Below are 15449 nucleotides of genomic sequence, written 5' to 3' on the forward strand. Positions count from 1 at the left end.
GATGCAATTCTTTAAAACCCAGACTGTCCAAAACCCATTCAAAATTGAGAAGGCTGCAGCAAGGATTCCTGTTTTACTACAAAGCGAGAATATGAATTAAAGGAGAGCTAAACTAGAAGAAAACGAATGTGGTGTAGTGGTTAGAGTGCTGGGACTGCAGCACAGATCCAGGCCCAAGTCTGCATTGAGTCCGAAAACACATTAGGAGATCTTGAACCAGTTGATCTAAGTCTGACCTTCCTCACAAGGCTGTTGTGAGGATAAAGTGGGGAGGGAGCCAGGCAGGAAGCATGCAGCCTTGAGCTTATGGTAGAAAGCTGGGATACAAATATAATCAATGTTTATGAAATAATAATAAACTCTCTTATAGCCAGTACTTATGCTGCTTCTTTTCCTCCCTCACCAAAGGTTTTTCTCATTCTCAGGCTGACCAATGGTTCTGAAACTAAGTTGAGAAATAGCCTGACCACGGGGAAAACTGGGGGCAAATAATGAAGGGGCAAGGCTCAGCAACCTTTAGCCTTGGGTCCCACTTATTCCTCTAACAGTTGGATAGATCTCCCTGTCTTATGGATGATCTGAGCAAATACAGGTTGTGTCTCCTGCAGAGTACGAGAAAGTGAATTTTTTGGATTACAGTTTCCTGATTATTATTTCTATGGTGTAGATGCTGGACATGTTTGTTGGACATCGGCACAGATACTGGACATGCTTGTTGGGTATTCTGGGAGTTGTAGTCCAAGGAGTGACTTTTACACACTCTAATCTCCTATAGTCACATGTAGTGTATCTGTTGGCTTAGGGAAGGCTTAAACAGCTTAGTGCCCTCCAAATGTGTTCGAGTACAGTCTTAATCAAAGATCAGGGTTTATGGGAGTTGTAATCCAAAGTGTTCCAACCTGACTATTCTTGGCTTAGAGTAGAATGAGTGAAACATTCCTCTGCCTTATACAGCAATAATTTGGTAGTTCTTGCTATCCTCTCAGAACTAATTTTCACTGCATATAGAAAAAAAGCATATCGGGGAAATGAGTTTTTTAGTGGGGGGTTTTGTGGGTTTTCCTGTATTACCAAACCTAGAATCTAAGGCTGTGAATAATATTATTTATTTATTTATTTAAAATTACAATGAAACAATAAGAATTTACATCAACCCCTAATCCCTCCCACCTTTAAAATGATAAAATACACATTAAAATTCCAACAAGAACACAATTTAAAATAGCCATAGTGGAGAAGATCATTAAGACAGATGTGGGTGTCCTTTGTGGATCAGTTTGGGAAGGCCCGCTGGAAGAGATCCGTCTTGACAGCCTTTTTAAAGGTTTCTAAGGTGATGATAAGCCTAGATACAAGTTCATTTCGTCCATGAGACTCAGACCTCAGTTGTTCTGGTTTGTGATATGGGTAGATAATGGGGAATGCTCAGGAAGCCAGGTGATCCGAAATCCCAGATAATGTTTGATTACTGTGCATAGGAGGTGCATCTGTTCTTTCCCAAAATGTTATGAAAAAATGCTCTGAGTGAGGGTCACAAGCAGAGCTTAAGGAAATAACTTTTTGGACTAGAGCTCCCAGAGTGCATGCTGGCTAGTGGATTCTCAGTGATGTAGTAACCAATGTCACTTTCCCAAGCTCTGCTCATAAGCCATGTTTGTGCCTGTGAGGGTTGGTGTAATAACCTGCATTAAACTTGGGACAGCTGGTAAGGTGTTTCCCACTGTGCTGCTTTCCTCACCCTCCTTTCTGCCAGAGACCACGTTTTGTGGCTGCTGGGGTTTTTGTGGGAAAGGGAGATGATTGCTCCCAATAGTGGGTGTGGTGAAAGATCAATCCCGGAAAGGGCTGAAGTGGCTCTGCACAAGGCAGCCCAGCCTAGGAAGTTGGTATAGGGATGGGGGAGTATTGGCAGTCTCTGCGTACAGCATCATGACTAGGTCGCAGTGAATTTGGATACTGAGTAATATGTGCCAGGGTGTATGCTGGTCACACCTGTATGTGTCCAACTGAGCCACAGTCTTTCACTGCAGTGCCAGGTGGAGAGATCCAGCGAGCCAGTGTGACGTAGTGGTTTGAGTGTTGGACTATGACTCTGGAGACCAGGATTTGATTCCCTGCTCAGCCATGAAACCCACTGGGTGACCTTAGGCAAGTCACATCCCCTCAGCCTCAGCGAAATGCAACGGCAAACCTCCTCTGAACAAATCTTGCCAAGAAAACTTCCGGATAGGTTCACCTTAGGGTTGCCATAAGTCAGAAACAATTTGAAGGCACACAACAACAACAGTAATGACAGTCAGGTGGAGAAGGATGGTGAAAACAATAGTATTTCTTTTTGTGTCAGCCAGTTAAATGGAGTGGCTTGAGAATTGGACTAGGACTCTGGGCCAGAGTCTCTGGCAGACCAGGGTTTGAATCTCCACTCTGCCATGGAATCATTCTGGGTGATCCTGGGCAAGTTACACTCCCTTGGCCTCAGAGGAAGACAGTGGCAAACTTCCTCTGAATAAAGCCTACTAAGAAAACCCTAGCCTCATCATGTCAGCTTGAAGGCATATAACAAGATGTAATAAACATATTATATCCTACCTTTCATCCAAAGAGCCTGAAGGGGTACAAGATTCCTTTCATTTTATCTATTTTATTCTCACACATATTTCTGTGAGGTGGATGAAGCTGATTGATTGATTATTGACTAAGAAAAGAGAGATAGAGATAAAGAGAGATAGAGGATATTTGAACTCAGGGCTGTCTGTCCCTGGCTCAACAATAGCCACAAAGGTCAAATATAGGTCCCTTCATCCAGTGTCCTCAGCGTGGTGAACACACGAACAAAAGGCTATCACTTTTTATCTTTTCAACAAAGGGCTTTATTACATGGAGAAAAATTGGAAGTTTAAATGGGGTTTATCCCATGAAAATCATGCAATTACTATTAAATCGCAATTAAGATTTTCAGACACAGTGCAATAAAAGAGCTATTATCCCTGGAATAACCAGGCAATAAACAGCAAGAAAGCATTTTCAGAATTTTCCCTTGAATGATTTGTTGCTATTTATTGTCTGGCTATTCATGGGTTAATGTCACTTTAGTCACTTTTTAACAAGTTTTATCGCAATTTTGCAATATTGAAAATATTAATTGCCAATGTGCGATTTTCACAGGATAATCCCTGTTTATACTTCCATTTGTCCCCGTGTGATAAAGTCCTACGACAACAGCAATCTGCCAGAACATCCAGAGAAGCTAATTTGAACACGGAAATCCAAGATATGAAGTAAATATTATGCATTTGTACCTGTGAAGCTCTGTATATCTCCTCTGAGTTACTGCAGAATCCTTTTCTGTCACTAAGCAATGGCAGCCTATCCTCACACATTTTTGAGTGAGAATCAGGGCAAGGGGAATGCCAAGGGTAAGATCTGACTTATGCATGATACACAGCTCCTCGTTCTCTCTTTATAAATTAAGTGCATGTCTACATTTCCATTGAAAACATTTTAAAAATGCAGATAAAATGCCCCCCCCCCCCACCTTTAGAAGATACAACTTATGCTGGTCCTGCTGTTAAATTTCATGTTAGTGCTTAGTAGCTGCTCACTTTTACTCTTCCCAACAGCGTTCACTGATTGTAGCTGAATGCAATTTCAAAGCTTCCTGACCCAGTTTGCAAAGAGTGTACAGAATTTTAATAGTGTCCTTTGCAGTATCTGCAGTTCCTTTTGCTTGCGTGCTGCAGCTGGGAGTGTTCTCTTTCTTCAAGGAACTTCCGAAAATGTCAAACCTCACTGGGTGCAAGGCAGCTGACTGGAAAATGCCAGTTGTTGCTGCTTTGCAAGTGCCCTTGATCCATTAATAACACACCCTTTTGGATGTGTGTTTCCTTCCACTTGTAAGCTCACGAAAGGTGAAAGCTTTTTTCAGTCCAGATATCTAGTATGCTTATGAGGATGTCAGCTGGTCAACTAACATCTTAAAAGGTTGTTGAACACGCACACACACACAGATTGCATTGCTCTTGTCCATGAAATGAGCATTTGTCAAAGACGGGAATTTTTTTTTTTGTCTTCGCATGATTTATTCCTCTCAAATCCGTGTTGGATTCTTTGCATGCTTTACAAATCAATTGTTTCCTCAGTACAACTGACAACTTCACAGGGATAGACGTTAAGCTGACAGGCTTTGTAATTTGTTTCCCCGGTTGGCTTGCCCCTCACTAGTACGCTGGAGCTGCTGAGTCTCCTCAAGGAGACCTCAAATAGCTATACCTTTACTCAGTGCATAAAACACAGCATGCAAGCTTTTGAAACTCCACTGGCTTCTTCACCGGGCGACGATGTTAAAAGTCATACAGGAGAAAAATTGTGATGATGTTAAAATCACTGGCTTACATTCTGACTGAGATGTTGTCAGGAGTATTGAGGGATCTCAATGCAAGCAGAGGCCCTTATTGGCCATGTGAGGAGTAGGGACAAAGAGCAATAAAATTTCCACTCCATTAGCGACAGAAAAGTAACTTCTGTTCAGAAGCTGCATGTGTTCCTGAGACCTCTTTACCCAATTCCTTCTATGCCCCAAGAGTGTCGTTTCCCAGGATGTGCTGACTTGCTTTTATTCAAAGCAGAATCCTGACCTCCCTCTTCCTCCGGGTTGTGGCCTTAGTGCTGAATATCTGCTAGACCTTTCCAGGAAAAATAGGTTCTTTTATGTAATGCGGCTTTCTCTGAGCAGTTTGCAAGCCATACAAAGGACTATTCTTTCCCTCATGTAATTAAGGAGAAGAATAAGGCAAGATTAGCTTTGCAACAAGGAACGGGAGGTGGCAATTCAAAAAGAAAAATGGTGGGATATGAGCATTCAAGAGCTGAAGAGCACAGTTTGAAAAAGAGAAGAAATAGGAGGAGGAAAGCTTGTGTAGGTCTCAGTCACTGGGGACTCATGATACCTTTTACGGTGATGTCATTATCAGGGAGAGCTTTTGGCAACTTGACACCCTCCATGTGAGCTGGACTACATCTCTCATTGTCCCATTCTAGCAGGCAAGCTCTTGCTTGCATTTTTGTCTTATTTTTTTGGCAGGAAAGCATAAATGTCAAGCCAGGTTTGAATGCTGTCTCATTCATCTGAATGTAAACCTAATGGGTGACCTTGGGCAAGTCACACTGTCTCAGCCGTAGAGCATGGCAATGGCAAATTCCCTCTAAAGAAACTTGCTATGAAAACCCCATGGCCTTAGAGTCACCATAAGTCTTGAAGGCACACAATCACCACCTACAGCAGGGTGAATTTTTTGGCCTGCAGCACTCTTCCAAAGCCCTGCACCACAAATGTGTTGGATAACAGATCCCATCATTGCTAGCCTCTGGCAGCATGTTTGCTCTCTCTCTCTGTGTAAACAATAATATTTGTAGTCTATAATATTGTGAATGCACCAGTTTGGAGCTAGGGCCAGGCTGATTTGTGACCCAGCCAGACTAGACAATGTGTGGAAATGTATGAACAATAACTTCTTACTCACCTTTTAACTGAGAAGAAGCAAAAGGCTTTACAGGCTGTAGAGTAAAAGAGCAGAAGGGGGCAGGATTTTGACTGAGCAGCAAGAAGGGAAGAGATTAATCAGAGATTTCCCCCTCCATCTCATATTTTCTTCCAGGAATATCATCCTCTCATGCAGCTGCCTTTAAAGAAAAACATACACTAACCACCCATGCAGCTTGTGTGCCGTACATGTGGATACCATGGGTGTTTTTGTGGCCCCCCCAGGGCCATTGCTCCAGAATGATCCCAGATGTACTCTTTCTTTCTTTGCAAAAGCAGGTGCACCCCTCCAAGGTCTCCTAGGGAAAGGACCCATAGTCTTCCACAGTTGCTGATCACAGATCTAGATGGATGTTCAGGCTGCATCTCCTCTAAGCTGGTTCCCTTGGGACTGCTGTCGGAGGAAGTCTGGCACCCGTTGTGGGGGAGGAGAAAGTCTTTGCGACTCCCTTCTTCTTAATTGCTTAATTAATTTCTGCACGGCTTTTCTGCCTTCAAGGCAGCTCACTACTATTGAATATGATTTACCATTAAAACCAGTCTGAAATGCAATTAAATCTTACACAGAAAAACAGCACTAAAAGCCTGACATGCCATGGCATAAAACCAGAAAAGAAAAATAGAAAGGGATGAGTTTTCTAAACTAGCCTTCCATAGAAGCACTGTAGAATAATAGTTAAACCTCATAGATTCAGATAAAAACAACCCCAGTCCCCAAACAAAACAAAACAAAACTTTGTTACCAGGTATATAAAAGGCCCCATATAGAAAGGGCGATTTCTGTGCATAGGATCAGATGGGTGTCCATCCAAACATCAAGAGTCAAAAATGAGTAGAATAAAAATAAGATAAAAATACGTATGATATAAAATAAAATGTATATTGAAGGGCAGAAAATGCCACCTGCATGTGTCCCCTCGTCCTACTTTTTGCCTCTCCTATAGCCAGACACACAATGACTACAGCAGTACTGAGACACTGGAGGAACATGTGGAACTTAATACTGATGTCATCATTTTGCATCTAGTTTTGGAGATGTGCACCAAAGCCAGCTTGTAGGGCCTGCTGCTTGCCATGAAGCATGGATTGGCTTAGCAGGGTGGCTTTGGGGATTTACAGTATGTTGTGGGGTGGGTTCTTGGGTGCTGCAGAGGAATGAAGGGAATACTAAGTCCTGCAACATCCAACAGAAGGTATACACATACATACGGGACCATTATGTGTGCTTACATCCCTAACAGAATTTGGGCCATAATTTGTTACTGATTGTGCAAAAGAATCAAAATAGAAGGGGCACAGCAGCATTGCCTTCAAACTAATTAAAAGTGCAGCACAAGTGAGCAGTGACTTTGGGCCTGAACAGACAGGCCAAAATAAAGCTGCTTCGGGTCACTTTGAAGGTATGCTGTTTAAATGATGCATGTATGCTAAGAGGTCGGAAGCCACGCCAAAGCCACGCTCTAGTCCTAAGAAGTGCAGCGTAGCTTTGGCGCAGCTTCTGACCTCTTAAGATGCGTGTGTCAGTTAAACAGCATACCTCCAAAGTGACCCAAAGCAGCTTTATTTTGGCCTGTCTGTGTGGGTCCTGAGTTACTTAAATTTTTAAAATAAAATAAAATAAAAAAGATATTCTGCATCAACTCTTGATCATTTCATTTGATGAAGTGCTGTCTTTACCTTGGTCAGTACTCAGTAAAATATAAGGTGAGAGGACAAAAGGTGAAATGTTAATTCACCTGTAGGAATAACAAAGCATAAGCCATCCCTGGAGACACAGACGCAGCAAGGGTCCGGGTTTCATCCTGCCAAATTTTGTAGTTTAATGGGATCTGGGAAATACGTCTGCCCAAGAACCAAATCAGAAGTGACACTTATCACCTGATTATCTCTAATAAACCTGTTTTTTCTTCTTTTTTCTTTTCTTTCGTAAATAGCAACATGTAGGGAGTGTGATCTGGCTTGACACCATGGCATGAGCTAAGAGAATCATAGGCAGCTCCCGTATATCATACCATTGATCCATCTGACCCAGTGTTCAGCAGATACTGGTGGACTGCAACTCCCATCAGTCTGAAGCCAGGATAGGCAACAGTGGGTGGCATTCTGTTAAGGACATGCTCACTCACAAGTTCCCCTTACCTGTGCATATGTCCTACTTTGTGTGCTCCAGGGGTTGTATTCCCTTTCTGCTTCCACAGTGCCCAGATGCCTAACCTGACTTGTTGAACAGCCTCTGATGTCCTCCACATGGCCATTCTCTGCTTCATGAGAAGTGAGCAGATATGAATCCATAAAAGAATCTCCCCATAGCCAGACATGAAATGTTGACATCATCGCTGAGATCTGCTGGGGCCCTCCGAAGTTCTCAGTGCCACTGTAAACATTTCACGTGTGGGCAGAGGGACATAGCCACATGCTTCGGTAATCCTGCCCATTTCCCATGAAGCAGGGAATGGCTGTGTGAAGAATTTCAGAGGCTGTTCAGTAAGTTGAAGGGAGTGATACATGGCTCAGTCTAGCATAGGGTCCACATGTGGACCTACTATGCTATGATGAGCATAGAGGACTGCAACCAGTGAGGGATGATTTAGCTTGAAGTCCAGCAGCATCTGCAAGGCAAGGTATTCTCCACCTCTGATTTAATCTAGTATTGTCTATATCTATCATGCTATAAATACAGCTCTTTAGATGTTGTTACACTGAACCTGGTTTCGTTTGCATGCCAAATGTGCTCAACCATTAGTCTATTAGACTTCTGCCTCTACTCTGGTCCTAATTTGATTCTACTCTCCCTGGGGCTCTTGTTTGCCCCAAGAGAAAAGCTGCTTTTGGTGCCAGTGGCACCTACTATTCTATGGCAAATAGGATGCCCCATGAGGAGACACAATCCATGGTGGGATGACCCCCGAGTCAAATGACTTAAACCCTTCCTGCATACTTTGATTTAGATCAAGCATTCTACTCCTAGTAAAGAAAATAATAAATGGCTAGTAAATAAAACAATATATGACTAAGGACCAGTTCCGTGGTTACAGATAGACCTGATTTGACCTAGGTTCAGTCTAGTGCTTTTCCCAATTGAGTGCTTTCCCCAGTAACTCGAAATAATTTAGGGATAAACAGACCAGTTGTTCAATTCTTTTTACAATTCTGTTTGACATTACAATATTCCAAACTCATAAACCCATGCATATTAGTTTCAGAACAAAACATGCAAATAGGCTGTGTTCGATGAGGCCAAATTTGTCAAAATGCTATTGACCTCCATAATGCTTAATTGAGTTTTCATGAGTATATAGAAAGTCACTGCGTTTCAAATTACGACCAGCATTGCACATAGTCAAATAACCATCTCAGTCTGCATCTGCACTGCAGAAATACTGTAATCCAATTGGCACCACTTTATCTGCCATGGTTCAATGCTATGAACTTATGGGAACTGTAGTTTGCTGTGGCCCCAGAGCTCTCTGATAGCGAAGGCTAAAGGTCTAACAAAAAAAACTACAGTTCCTGGAATTCCATAGCATTGAGTCATGGCAAGGTGTTGTCAAACTGGATTATTTCTGCAGGGCAGATGCAGCCTCAGAAGGGAAAAAGAGAGTGATTCTTTCCTTTTTAACCAAATAGAAGGCTCAGAAGTTTTTGTTTGTGAATCTCTCTGCATCTTCATATTGTTTATTGAGGTTTACAAATTTTGAATATTTGGATCTGTATAAAGAAGAGTTTCAAGGAGCATGAATCAGAAGTAAGTCCCATTGAGTTAAGAGCAGCTTGGTCCCTTGAAAAGATCTTTAGGGTTGCAGCCATAAACTACATAACCGTTTGTCCAAATTTGCAATAATTTTAATATACTAACTTCATAATTCCTCAAGGCGATTCATTCCAAAGTAACATAATACTATTAAAAAATTAAACTGTTGGCAATAGATGTGATATAACTTCTGCTTGAGTTCTGCTTCTTAGTCCTTTCTAGTATTCAATCAAAATCACTACCAAGTCTAAGCAGATGATGATTATCATTAGAATTTCTAACAATGTAAAGAATTCCCTTTCCCTTTTTCTTTTTTTACCTCCATGTCCACCTGAGTAACCTGAAGGCATCAGATCCCATCTGATCTTTATAACTAACCAGGGTTATCCCTGGTTAATACTTGGATGGAGGTCTGCTAGGGAAGACCAGGTGTGGTAGGCTATATTTCAGAGAAAGGAACCAGCAAAACTACCTCTGAGTATTCCTTGCTGAAGACAACCCTATAAAATTGGTTGGGTAAACATAAATGGACAAGTGATTTGAAGGCACATACACTACATTATTTTGTGGTCTTCCTGTCATCATCTTTTGCTCTCGAGTCATGTTTCAGTTTGTTTGCTTTGTTTGCTCCATTTCACCAGTGGATATGAGCTCTTTCTCACCATAGGCCTTTCAGGCCTCACCCTTCCACCTATGTGCCTTCTTGGTGACCCATCTCTTCATGTCTGTGTATCTGTCTCTTCCCCTTATGTCTGGATGAGCAGTCAGGTGGATTCCCAGGAGACTTTTTTCCTTCCCCTAATTGGACTGGAGCCTTGTTCCAACCTGTCATTGACTCAACCAGATGCAGTTTCCCCCCCAAAAAATCAATTCAACTTCTATTAAGGGGGTTGCAGAGTGAGCAGCCAGAAAGTTAGCCACAGTCATGGTGTGATCCATGGCATGGTGTGAGGATCCTCTACTTCACGTGTATGGAGATCCTTTCTCTCCACCTAAAGTAATAATTTCTCTCCACCTAAAGTAGATCCCCAGTAAAACTTTCAGCTGCTCAGTCATTTCCTATAACTCTGAATTTCAAAAACTGCTTGCTCTGCAGAGGAAAAGTGTACACACCAAGGCTGCCAGGTGTTCAACCCTCTTCTGTAACTGTGCATTTTAACAATAGCTTGTTCTGCTGGCATTCCCAAGACAACAAGGCTTATCTTCCAGCTGCAGAAAATATTGCATTCTGCACATCAGGTTGCTGTTAAATGAGCAGTCCATGGATAACCTGAGTTATTGCCACAGCTCTCCCACTACCTGCACCCCCAGATTGGTCCTGGAACACAGAATCATTGCTCATGGGGGAGGCAAATATCTTTTGTGGCAGACATCCACCAAAAGCCCAGATGGTAGCTGTTTAGGCGACTGTGCAACTAACTGCTGCTGGTTCTAGCATTGGAGAAACAAAGGCCAAGGGCTGCAGCTTAGGGTAGGGCACCTGCTTTCTGTAATGAACATCCTAAATTTACAACCTGGGATCTTCAAATAGGACTTAGAAAGACCCCACCAACTCCACCCCTATCTGGAACCCTGCAGGGCTGTTGTCAGACATTACAGAACAAGGATGGGCAAATTTGACAGAACTGGGGCCCAACTGGATTTGCACAAAAACAAAACAACAAACCCAAAGCAGAAGTAGCTAGAAGTCCACTTCTGGCTTTTATTTTTCATTTTTATTGCATTTTAAAATATTAAATAGTGGAAGCTCTGACCTATTTAAAAGAGGAACTGCTGCTTGTGGAATCTTCCAGGAAAGGCAATTCATCCTTTCCCCCTCAGAAAAAACAAAACAAAAAACCAGTCCTAGGGAATCCCAGTGAATGTTGGAGGCCACAGAAACAGCCTGGGGTCCACACATGTTCCCAGGGTAGCACTCCCCTCCCCCCCCCCGCCATAGACCAAAGGTGAGCCATTTTTGGCCCTCTGGCATGGTCGCTGGGAAATCATAAGAGCTGAACTCTAACAAGATCTGGAGAACTACACATTTCCTATGCCTGCTGTTGATGTCCTTTGGAGGAGAGAATGTGTAGAGTGTCTTTGTAATCTGAGAATAATGCCATGAGGAGTACAGGATCAAGAACACAGACAATGCCAGACTAACAACCGTGTCAGTCTGGTTCTCCTAAATTTGTTGTTTTCCAGAATCTTTTCCAACTACACCAGAATAAGAAACAAAACAAAGCACTGGTTTCATCCCAGTAGCTGGGTGTGGTTTGAGAACCAAAACAGCCAAACAGAACAACTGTTGCTCACCATGAGCAGACAATCGATGCAAAACATAGAGAAGGCCTTTTCCTCACTTTATACTTTGCATCTTCCAGCCTGTCCATTTTGCCACATGCATTTTCCACAGCTGTCTTGCTCTGATAAGCAGATTCCCACTCATCCACAATGTGGGTGCATCTTCACTGTAGAAATAATGCAGTTTAAACCCACTTTGCCATGGTGCCATCCTACAGAATCCTGAGATTTGTGGTTTTGTGAGACACCAGCACTCTTGGGCAGAGATGGCTAAAAAACTTTGTAATAAAACTATTCAGCCCAGGATTCCATAGGATGAACCTACAGCACACGGGTGACAAACCGCATTATTTCTACAGTATAGATACATGCTTTGATGTACTTGCACTGTGGTTGCTTCAGCGCTCTTTTGCATTGAACTCTCATCCTCTATTAGAGCTGAGTTATTTTTAAGACTGAATACTGATATGCTGAAGCCCTCCATAACTGAGCAATGAGTACAAGGGTGCTCCAGGTCCTACCACTGCTCAGGTTACGGATGGGCTCATTCCATTAGTTTTTCATAGAAATCACTTTCCAGTAAGACCACACATAATTGTTGCAACCTCACCTGCTGCATGCTGACATCTGGTTGTCCCCAGGGCTGTCACCATGGAGAGGGGGGTCTAAAATAAGAGCTTGGCCCCTAAGTAAGAATTCTGCCCCCCATGAGATTTTCTTTCAGAAATTCCCCCAAATTTATTGCACTGCAGAGAGAGAGATACTGAAAATGGTTCACTCTAGAAATATCCTGTTTGCTCTGTTTGCATTTCTTTGGTCCCTTCACCTGCCCCCTTTCTTAGGATGCCTAAACTGTATTTCTAAATGTTCAACTGAAATTTGAAGTTATTACAATACTAGAAATTTGGGGAGTGAAGAATAATTTCATTTGCGAGGGGACTGAATTCCTGTTTGAGGCGACAATGCCATTATTTTGCCTTACCCCCACTGCCTCTCTACAGATGTTTGCTTACATTGCTGACTGACGTCTGATTTTCGCACATGTGTGTGTTCTGTACCAAATGCTACCTTTGCATGCTCAGGATTTCTTCCTCACTCTTGTTGATTAAGTCTCTCTGTCCTCTGGTTGTGTATTACACAGACTCACACTCAGAAATCCAGCATGTCCCAAATGCATGTTTTTATTTCCATGCTGTGCAGGAGTGAAAGGATGGAAAAATCAATAACAAATGCTTCTCTTTCTTTTCTCTTTTTTCTCCCTTGCTTCCTTGCTGGTGCAGATAACCGGACAGCCCGTGAGTTTTTCATGAAATGGGTGAGGGTGAGGCTGGATTCAATGTAGGGAGGCCAAATGCAAAAGAGGACAAGACTCCTGCACATTTAATCTTTGGGCAGGAGAGGGAATTTCAGAAGGTGTTGTGGAATTTGAATGAAGTGACTCTTAATTTTGCTGTGAATTGCTCTCTTCTGCGCAGTGATTAAGAGCAGAAGAACTATAGTCACATCTGCATTTGATCACCCAAGACGGGAGAATGAAAAGGGGAAAGAGGTTGGCAAGGGCCTCATTTGGGAGGGGACATGCTTTCATAGTTCTGAATATCTATGGCATAGCCACTACAGAGCTTGGGAATTTTACTTTGGGGGAGAAGTACAGCTCCTAGAATCCTCCAGCAAACTTTACCATTGTTGTCATCCAAAAAGCAACTTTCTCAAGCTCTGAGTTCTTATCATGGACTTCTGCAAGGTAAAAAGCTATTAGGGGAAACTTTACCAGCCTCTCACCCCAGATGTGTGGAACTGCAGTCTGTTTCATCCTTACGGTCTAGATGGGATGAGAAATGTGATCCAGCACACCTGGAATGACAGTCTGTTTCATCCTTACTGTCTGGGTAGGATAGGAATTGTGGTCCAACACATCTTGGAGTGGGATGGCAGGTTGGAAAAGTCTGTGACACAATCTTCCCAAGGAAATGTGTGGTAGTCAAGGGATGGGTGGAAAAAAGTGAATCTTGCAGTACCTGCTTGTTAACTCTCTTGCTTGTCTCTCTGTTTCCCAGTGCTTCAGCCACCTGAATTCCAAGAGCAGCCTGAGAAAGAGATTGTTGTATTTCCCAATGATGAGGTGACCCTGAAATGTGAGGCCAGTGGGAACCCCCCAGTGGAGTGAGTATGGAAAAGAAGGCATTGCATCCTTACCTCACAGCTTGGAAGCATTATCTCTTTTGGACTGCAGCTCCCAGAATTCTGCAGCCAGTATAGAGCTCTGGAAGTTGCAAAATTAAAAAAAGCAGTTTCCCCAACTACTATTCCTTTTTCCTTCTTGTCTAATTTCTTCCACTGGATCATGAAGGAAGCATTTTCTGAAAATCTAACAATTAAGTGTTAAAAAGTGAGAGTAATCCTCCACTGATTCTCCTCTCCTTTGCTCATCTCCAGTGTTAAAAAGTAGCTAAAGGAAACACAAGCATTAGATACCAATTGTTGTAGTAGTGGGGCTAGATCAGGAAACAGTGCATGGAGAGAAATGGTCCACATCTTTCTGCAGTCCTGGGGCTTATTCACATGACAGAATTATAGGGCTCTGATTGCACTTTAATTGCCATGGTTGCAGTCTAGGGAATCCTGGGAGCAGAGGTGGTACTTTTGTCAGAGCTACTAAAGGAGCAACCTGGCTGAGGATTGCAAATGTTCCTTCCCTAAAATTACAGATTTGAGGATTCCATGGGTTGGCGCCAGGGCAGTTAAAGTGGAATAATAGTGCTGTAATTCTGCAGTATGAATAGGCCCCTGGAGACAGAAGTGCCTGATCTTAAGGTGACACCTTAAGAGGGGTAACACCACTGATCCCAAAACATCTGCCTTCAGGCAGAAACAGGCTGTGGCATTTGTTGAGTCTTGCCTCACCTGGAATAGTGTGTCCAGTTCTGGGCATCACAATTCAAAAATGAGCATGTCTAGAGAAGGGCAACCAAAATGGTGAAGGGTCTGGAAATTATGCCCTATGAGAAGAGACTTAGGGAGCTAGGTATGTTTAGCCTGAAGAGGAGAAGGTTTAGAGGTGATATGATAGGCTTGTTTAAATGTTTGAAGGAATATCATATTGAGAATGGAGCAAGCTTATTTTCTGCTGTTCCAGAGAATAGGACCCAGAACAATGGATGCAAGCTGCAGGAAAAGAGATTCCAGCTCAACATTAGGAGGAACTTCCTGACAGTAAGAGCTGTTCAACAGTGGAACAAACTCCCTTGGAGTGTAGTGGAGTTTCCTTCCTTGGAGGTTTTTAAACAGAGGCTGGATGGCCATCTGTTGGGGGTGCTTTGATTGTGACTTCCTGCATGACAGGGGGTTGGACTGGATGCTCTTGTGTTCTCTTCCAACTGTATGAGTCTGTGATTCTATGAATATGTTGAAGGGATGGCACAAGTGGGGGAAGGCTCAGAGGGAGGAGAAAGGAGAGGACTTAGGTTTTTTTAAATTAAAATTAAAATTTTTAAATTTTATTTTTTTAAATATTCTTTTAAAACTTTCTTTAAAAACATCACATGTTATCAAAATTTCACTTTAACCACATGAAACTAATGTACATGTAAATACATTTAGGCTAACTGTATGATATTGTAATTTAAAAGGTATAATGCTAAAGGTGTAATTTTAATTTTGCTAGTTGTTTATGCCACAACTATTACCATTACATTCAGTGATATACAGGAATTACGATTTATGATTAACATCAGTACTAAAAACATTACTAAGGATTCTGTATGGTGTGGTATGGGATGAGGTCAATGGGCAGACATGAGTTATTGCACTGGGTGATGCCAACCCTGGCAACTTCACTGGATATCAGGACGTGACTAATTTTCCAGGTCCAGTTTA

At 42.5% G+C, this 15449-nt stretch overlaps 1 protein-coding gene across 8 annotated transcripts in view; it reads left to right on the forward strand.

Annotated features, from left to right (window-relative positions):
• Positions 1-15449, forward strand: part of L1CAM (L1 cell adhesion molecule) — a 120464-nt gene that overhangs the window by 39408 nt on the left and 65607 nt on the right. For 7 of the 8 annotated variants that reach the window (XM_042448853.1, XM_042448855.1, XM_042448854.1 and 4 more), the window contains exons 3-4: positions 12854-12868; positions 13631-13736. In XM_042448853.1, coding sequence (XP_042304787.1) covers positions 12854-12868; positions 13631-13736 — 121 coding nt within the window. The remainder of the gene's footprint in view (positions 1-12853; positions 12869-13630; positions 13737-15449) is intronic. The other variant, XM_042448856.1, reaches the window with a different exon arrangement.

Source organism: Sceloporus undulatus, chromosome 2 (assembly GCF_019175285.1).
Source record: "Sceloporus undulatus isolate JIND9_A2432 ecotype Alabama chromosome 2, SceUnd_v1.1, whole genome shotgun sequence".
Classification (NCBI taxonomy): domain Eukaryota; kingdom Metazoa; phylum Chordata; class Lepidosauria; order Squamata; family Phrynosomatidae; genus Sceloporus; species Sceloporus undulatus.